At 49.8% G+C, this 8,669-nt stretch overlaps 1 protein-coding gene across 1 annotated transcript; it reads left to right on the top strand.

Moving 5' to 3' along the window:
- The first annotated feature begins 2,604 nt into the window (after window positions 1–2,604).
- LOC138366607 (ice nucleation protein-like) lies at window positions 2,605–8,431 on the top strand. Its single transcript, XM_069327667.1, has 2 exons — window positions 2,605–2,849; window positions 6,967–8,431. Exons 1-2 carry the CDS (start codon window positions 2,605–2,607, stop codon window positions 8,429–8,431), a joined length of 1,710 nt encoding a protein of 569 aa, XP_069183768.1.
- Window positions 8,432–8,669: the final 238 nt, after the last annotated feature.

Genomic DNA, 8,669 nt, shown 5'->3' with positions numbered 1-8,669 from the left:
CGCACGCACGCACGCACCACGAGCAGAGTGGTGCTCGTACACAGGGCGTGCTGGTGTGCACGTAATGGCGACGCGGGTGAGGTAGAACTCAATGTCCCAACACTGACCCGTAATTTCACTAAATTACACTGTAGACATTCTCCACCACTTGAGAAACCCTCCCCGATCCTACCTCCTGCCAAGCATCTTAGTCAATACAACAGACGACCACAGATGTTGGCTATAACGTTCGATCACAACCCTCGAAACACAAACCGTAACACTCTCTATTTTCCGCTTGTTACAACTTGTAATAAAGTTGTTACATCTTGGCTTAACGTGTTTATGACGGATTAGAACGTTGTTACAACTTGCTATATTGGTTGTTATAACTGGTTAGGAGTTGTTAAAACTTGTTCGAACGTTGTACCAACGTCGTAGTTTCGGTGTGTGTTTGGCGGGAACGAGGCTGCCAGCTGCCTCTGTTCACGATATTAGATATTAAGGAATATTAAGATATTAAGGAATTGAGAACAATATTAAGGAATTGAGAAAGAGTCCTTTCTCAATTCATTAATATCTTTCCCCACGATCGATCAGATCGGATCCAAGCACGATCCACGATAGCGGGGTCACCATAGGGATAAGGGAAACTGATGAGTAAGAAGGCGTTACGGTGGTGGAGGTTATTTTGAGACGATTTCGGGGCTTAGCGTCCCCGCGGCCCGGTCCTCGACCAGGCCTCCTGTTTTGTTACACACCCACAGGAAGCAGCCCGTAGCAGCTGTGTAACTCCCAGGTACCTATTTACTGCTAGGTAACTAGCATCAAGGTGAAAGAAACTTTTTGCCCATCTGTCTCCACCTCCATCGGGGATCGAACCTCAGGACTGCGAACCCGAAGCGCTGTCCACTCAGCTGTCAGGCGCCCTGAGGTGGCAGACGGGCCACCCCCTCAGGGGACACCTCGCCCCCTCAGGGGACACCTCGCCCCCTCAGGGGACACCTCGCCCCCTCAGGGGACACCTCGCCCCCTCAGGGGACACCTCGCCCCCCTCAGGGGACACCTCGCCCCCTCAGGGGACACCTCGCCCCAGACAACGCTGATCCTAGACTGAAATTATGGCCGGGCTCTTACGATCACAGATCACACGGCCGGATGTGTTCTCGCTGCTCCAGCTCTCTCTCTTGCACCAAGCTCCGCCGGGTGCATGGACATAAGGCAGCAAGACTTTCTTCACTCTCGATGGTCAGACCCCAACCCTTAACTTGGTGTTGTATGCCGAGTGAAGGTGGTAGGCCATCTTCAGTGAAGTTCAAGTCTCAGAGAGAGATCCTTCGTCCACATGCATCCCAAATCCTACAAGGTCCGGGGAACGCCCCATGACAAACACCCGTTCTCCAAGACATCCCTCCTGCAGCTTTTTAAAGACGTTGCAGGAGTGACACCCAACGACATCAAACAGGAAGGCACGGACATACTTTTCTACTTCAATAGTGAGGAGGAAGTCAACAAACTTCTGTTTTCCAGCGCTGTTTCAGCATCAACACCTTCGTCTCAACTTCCCACGTCAGTACCTGGTTGCACGCTCTGTCATCATCCATGATCTCAGCCAATGGATCGTGGAACAGGATGAAGTAGACGCTCGAGCATTCATGCGCGACTTCAGGAAATCCATCCCGGGCTTAGGGCTCCACGAAGCTCACTTTTTCAACGGAAATCGCTCCTTGAAGCTGACTGATCGAGACCGTCGCGGCGGCTACTCAGGCTAACAGAAATGGGGTTTACAGCTTCGGCATTCACGTTCCCCCATTCCGTGTGAAGATGGAACGTATCCACAACATCAACCAGTGCCTCAGGTGCTACGAGTACACCCACTCCACCAGCAAATGCCAACAGCCCATTCAGAAGTGCAGCCTCTGCTCAGCCAATCATCACTATTCTATTTGCAAGTCAAAAACACTGTGCTGTTTGCTTTGCAAGGGCGATCATCCAGCAATCTCCATTCGTTGCCCTCGTAGAAAAAAAATCAAGAACAGGGAGAAAACCTCATCTTCTACCGGAGCCAGTTCATCTGCGGCAACCAACCAACCAGCGACTACCACAACTCCGAATTTCAACGTCCAAGCCGCCATTTTCCCAGAGATTCCGGGAGTACATACAACTGCTACTGGTACTGCTAGTCACTGGGGGCCCAGCTCCCAACCAACCAGCAACGCATCGAGCCAGCCGGCGCCACCTCCAGCCAACCTCAACCACTCACTCTACAGCACAGTACAAGATTTGACATAGGCGGCCAGTATGATAGCTGGCAATAACCCCCGGGAATATGTTAGGATTCTAAATATTCTCTACAAGGCAAATGGACTTCCAACTTTCAACGTTCCTGAGGAAGTTTACAACATCACCACTTCACCCTCAAGTTCTCACGATCCGGATCCGGTCCCTGACATCACCGTGAACGCCGCCCTGCTGACAGATCTACTGTCAACAGCTACAATGCCTGCTCCTCCTGCAACAACATCACAAGTCACCCAGACGCCGACGCCTCCTCCGATGACAACTGCAACAGTTCTACCTCTCACGTGCTAACCATCTGAGCGATCTACATCGGAGGCAGGGCTCATGGAGCCTCAACGTGCAAGGACTCATAACTCGAGATCTACCGCCTCCGCTTCTGAGTCAGCCGACTCATCGGATGACGACGTCTCGGTTGGAACACCAACACCTCCACGGAAGCACCTCTACACAACTGAAGAACACGACCTCCAACGACAGCTTCACCATGTCAACGAGAAGCAAGACCCACAGACCGGCCAGGAAGCCTGGGAAGAACAACAACACCGACAATGTGCGCCTGAGAAAATCAGGTAAACAGTAGAACACCGACGACATGCAGTAAAGAACACCGCAACGAGAAGCCCGGCCTCCTGTAAGACTCATTAGCGAGCAACCATGGAAATTCCACCCTACCACCAAACCACAGCACCAGCTGCAATTCTCACCCACGGTGGTTGGACCACCACCTTTTCTCCTCCCTCTTCGACTTGTCTCCAGTTCCTAGGTCAAGATTTCTGCATCCTCCCCATCCTTCTCTTCCTGACTTACCAGTCCTATGGTCTTGAAACTGCGAAAAAACTGGGGTCGCCAAGACGCTGGCCTCCCCCCCCCCTACCACCACCACCCCCTTGTCTTGTCCAATCAGAGCGAAGCCGGCAGGCCTACGAGATGCCGCTGCCAACTACCGCTCTTTCCCTCGTCACGTGACCTGTGACGTAGACGAGGGAGGCCTGGGATGACATCACTACCTAGGCTGAAGGAGGCACGGGGACTTCCCCCCCCCCCTCTCCTCCTCACCCCCCAAAAAAGAACTTTGGCTCCAGTTTCAAGTACCTCCTTATACCTCACTCTTCTGCACACATTTTCTTGGTAAAATATGTAAAATGCTGTAACTCCTTCCACACAGCAGTTACAGCCTCCAACATAGACTTAATGAACAGCTTGGGCTTTCTTCAGACTCTCTACAAGGGCTTGTTGTGTGTGAACTTATTGTTCTAGAGCGCTAGTGCGCACCCTAGTCTCTAACATAATCTAGAAGAACTAGCTTGGTATTCCATTCCCCCCTCACAACAGTGGTCCAGCAACTGTGATAGGCAAGAGCACCCTGTTCTGAAACCATGTTGTTCAGGGATTATGGAGATGCTGTGATTCCATGTATTTTGTGATCTTGCTTCTTAGCACTCTTTCTAAGAGTTTTATTATGTGGATAGTGCTATCGGTCTGTAATTTTCTATCTGCTGTTTTTAGTATGTTAGGAATAACGCTCTGTCTCCAAAAGATGAGAAGGGCCTGCGACAATGGGTTTTTTACAGTTTTTGATGAATATGGAGTTCCAAGAATCAGGGCCTGGTGCAGAGTGCATAGGCATACTGTTTATGGCTTCCTCAAAATCCAGTGGGTATAGGGTGGCGTCTGATATACGATTTGATGTTGGTATCATATCCATGAAAAATTCATTTGGATTATGAATCTTTAGTGTGTTTAGTGGCTCGCTGAAAACAGTCATATTGATTCCTCAGTATTTCGCTCATTTCTTTGATGTCAACTGTGAAAGTTCCATCTCCTTTTCGCAGGGGCCCGATACTAGATGAAGAGATGAAGTTTTTTATCTTGATTTTGCATGGGAGAAAAAATATTTCGGATTTCTCTCCATGTCACTGATAGCCTTTTGCTCTCTCTGCCTCTCCTTGCTTTTGTATGATTGTACTTGTGATTTTGTATGTTTTGTATGATTTTGTAGCTTTAGTTCAATTGTTTTTATTTGTCCACCAGCCTTTGTCGTTCTTGAGTTAGCGTGTGACTCTAAAGTTGTTCCGCAATTCGTTTTTTTCGCCTATAGAGAGAAAGCCGTTCCAGTTTCAGTCTGCATCTCTTCCTCGTTTTTCGTAGGGGTATGCGGTTTGAGCATATTTCTAGAGCTACTGAGTATATTTTTTCCAGGCACTGGTTCAGGTTTGCATTTTCTAGCTATTCTTCCCAACTTATTTCTGCGAGGTCTTGGCTTATTTGCTCCCAGTTAATCTGTTTAATATTTAATTTGAATTTGCTGAATTCTCCTCCACTGGGCCTCGGGACTGGTTGTGCAGGTCTACTCCCCATGCTTGTCAGAACTTCAATTAGGTTGTGATCTGAATAACAGATATTTGTAATCATTATGTTCCTGATAAATTCATCATTATTAGTAAAAGTGAGGTCCAATGTGTTCTCGTTTCTACTTGGTTCCATTATTTGCTGGTTTAAGGCAAATAAATCTGTCGCACATCCGGCACCGGTCGGCCGAGCGGACAGCAGGCTGTACTTGTGATCCTGTGGTCCCGGGTTCGATCCCGGGCGCCGGCGAGAAACAATGGGCAGAGTTTCTTTCACCCTATTCCCCTGTTACCTAGCAGTAAAATAGGTACCTGGGTGTTAGTCAGCTGTCACGGGCTGCTTCCTGGGGGTGGAGGCCTGGTCGAGGACCGGGCCGCGGGGACACTAAAGCCCCGAAATCATCTCAAGATAACCTCAAGAAGATCCGTAGCAGGTCATTTGCATGTGCCTGTTCATTTATGCTACTTCCTGGTATTCTCTCTGATATAACTGTATTATCCAGGTGCTTCCATTTCAGGTGCCGTAGGTTGAAGTCTCAAAGCAGGATGATGTTTGGAGCTGGATTTGTGAGATTTTGTAAGCAGTGTTCTTTTTTCATTAGTTGATCTTGAAACTGCTGAGGATTTGCCTGTGGTGACTTACATACAATAACAAAATTTATTATAAGGATAATAGCTACATTTAAGATCTCTATTTTGACTATCAGCACTTCCACCATATCGTTTGTGGTGTTTAGCAGATCAGTGCAGACGAGTGTGTCCTTGATGTAGAGGCTGACCTAACCCTATAGCCTGTGTTTCCTGTCACATCTGAAAAGACTGTACTCTGAGATCCATATTTCATCATAATGGTAGTCCTTGGTGTGAGTTTCCGTTAGGGCTACAAACACTGCATTTACCTCGCGTAGGAGGCCATCTATAGAATGAACTTCGTTAGATTTGAGTGTTTTTATACCCTGGATATAAATAAATATATCTATAAACAATAAATAAATATAAATAAATAAATATAGCAAATAAAAATGATGTTATCGTGTTTGTGGAAGTGCTGGATGCTTTACTTGGTGTTAAATTAATTAATATCTGAGGCTCTGGTAGGGAGGCCACTGTGTTTGCGTCCTCTCCAACATTTGACCGAGTTGGTGGTAGAGTGTGGACATTTTTAGCCATTCTTCTTCTTCTCCTCTTGCTAAAAAATCATCTTGGTAAATAGTGTTGAGGCGCTTTTCATAGTGGCGGTCTGTCAGATTTATTCGTCTGGCACCTCTTATATGAAAGATGGACATTTTATCTTGAAGCAGTCTTTCCTATCCAAGGAGTTCTTGCAAAGTTCTGGGTGAAAAAAATCACAGCTTTCGGTACATGTACCTGTACTAAGGAGATTTCTGCACTTTCCAGGGTGATCGTACTTACATATTTGTCCTTCCCGATGTCCCATGTTTACAGGTATCCCATTTGTCCTTCCCGATGTCCCACGTTTACAGGTATCCCATTTGTAATACCGACACGTTTTGGGACCTAGTTTTGTTTGTTTCCCTTTGCCAGAGACCGCGCTCTGCTGTGGCGCCGCCCCCCCCCGATCCCGTGCTCTGCTGTGGCGCCACCCCCCCCCCGATCCCGTGCTCTGCTGTGGCGCCGCCCCCCCCCGATCCCGTGCTCTGCTGTGGTGCCACCCCCCCCCCCCCGATCCCGTGCTCTGCTGTGGCGCCACCCCCCCCCCCCGATCCCGTGCTCTGCTGTGGCGCCGCCCCTGACCCCCCGATCCCGTGCTCTGCTGTGGCGCCACCCCCCCCCCCCACCCCGATCCCGTGCTCTGCTGTGGCGCCACCCCCCCCCCCCCCGATCCCGTGCTCTGCTGTGGCGCCACCCCCCCCCCCCCCCCGATCCCGTGCTCTGCTGAGGCGCCGCCCCCCCCCCCCCCGATCCCGTGCTCTGCTGTGGCGCCGCCCCTGACCCCGAACTGTGCTGTGACGCCGCCGCCCCCCACCCCTCGACCCCACGCTCTGCTGTGGCGCCGCCCCCCCCCCCGACCCCACGCTCTGCTGTGGCACCGCCCCCCCCCCCGCGATCCCGGGCTCTGCTGTGGCGCCACCGCCCCCCCCCCCACCTCCGACAACGGGCTCTGCTGTGGCGCCACCCCCCTCCCCCCCCCCCCGACCCTGCGCTCTGCTGTCACAGTAGTAGCCTGTACCAATATTACAGTGGGAGGCTTCACCAACATTGGTGGGAGGCTTCACCAACATTAGTGGGAGGCTTCACCAACATTAGTGGGAGGCTTCACCAACATTACAGTGGGAGGCTTCACCAACATTAGTGGGAGGCTTCACCAACATTACAGTGGGAGGCTTCACCAACATTGGTGGGAGGCTTCACCAACATTAGTGGGAGGCTTCACCAACATTACAGTGGGAGGCTTCACCAACATTACAGTGGGAGGCTTCACCAACATTACAGTGGGAGGCTTCACCAACATTACAGTGGGAGGCTTCACCAACATTACAGTGGGAGGCTTCACCAACATTACAGTGGGAGGCTTCACCAACATTACAGTGGGAGGCTTCACCAACAATACAGTGGGATGCTTCACCAACATTACAGTGGGAGGCTTCACCAACATTACAGTGGGAGGCTTCACCAACATTACAGTGGGAGGCTTCACCAACAATACAGTGGGAGGCTTCACCAACATTACAGTGGGAGGCTTCACCAACATTACAGTGGGAGGCTTCACCAACATTACAGTGGGAGGCTTCACCAACATTACAGTGGGAGGCTTCACCAACATTACAGTGGGAGGCTTCACCAACAATACAGTGGGAGGCTTCACCAACATTACAGTGGGAGGCTTCACCAACAATACAGTGGGAGGCTTCACCAACAATACAGTGGGAGGCTTCACCAACATTACAGTGGGAGGCTTCACCAACATTACAGTGGGAGGCTTCACCAACATTACAGTGGGAGGCTTCACCAACATTACATTGGGAGGCTTCACCAACAATACAGTGGGAGGCTTCACCAACAATACAGTGGGAGGCTTCACCAACATTACAGTGGGAGGCTTCACCAACATTACAGTGGGAGGCTTCACCAACATTACAGTGGGAGGCTTCACCAACATTACAGTGGGAGGCTTCACCAACATTACAGTGGGAGGCTTCACCAACAATACAGTGGGAGGCTTCACCAACATTACAGTGGGAGGCTTCACCAACATTACAGTGGGAGGCTTCACCAACATTAGAGTGGGAGGCTTCACCAACAATACAGTGGGAGGCTTCACCAACATTACAGTGGGAGGCTTCACCAACATTACAGTGGGAGGCTTCACCAACATTACAGTGGGAGGCTTCACCAACATTACAGTGGGAGGCTTCACCAACATTACAGTGGGAGGCTTCACCAACAATACAGTGGGAGGCTTCACCAACATTACAGTGGGAGGCTTCACCAACAATACAGTGGGAGGCTTCACCAACATTACAGTGGGAGGCTTCACCAACATTACAGTGGGAGGCTTCACCAACATTACAGTGGGAGGCTTCACCAACATTACAGTGGGAGGCTTCACCAACAATACAGTGGGAGGCTTCACCAACATTACAGTGGGAGGCTTCACCAACATTACAGTGGGAGGCTTCACCAACATTACAGTGGGAGGCTTCACCAACATTACAGTGGGAGGCTTCACCAACAATACAGTGGGAGGCTTCACCAACATTACAGTGGGAGGCTTCACCAACATTACAGTGGGAGGCTTCACCAACATCAGTCAAATATCTGATAGACGAAGAATCTTATAACAATCATTTTTTAGGAAAATTGATAAGTAATATACCATGATCTATGGGAGGGGATAATATACCATGATCTATGGGAGGGGATAATATACCATGATCTATGGAAGGGGATAATATACCATGATCAATGGGATGGGAAAATATACCATGATCTATGGGAGGGGAAAATATACCATGATCTATGGGAGGGGATAATATACCATGATCTATGGGAGGGGATTATATACTATGATCTATGGGA

Source organism: Procambarus clarkii, chromosome 2, assembly GCF_040958095.1.
Source record: "Procambarus clarkii isolate CNS0578487 chromosome 2, FALCON_Pclarkii_2.0, whole genome shotgun sequence".
In the NCBI taxonomy this organism is placed as follows: domain Eukaryota; kingdom Metazoa; phylum Arthropoda; class Malacostraca; order Decapoda; family Cambaridae; genus Procambarus; species Procambarus clarkii.
Note: the sequence above shows the minus strand (reverse complement) of the source record. Positions and strands in the feature narration are given on the sequence as shown.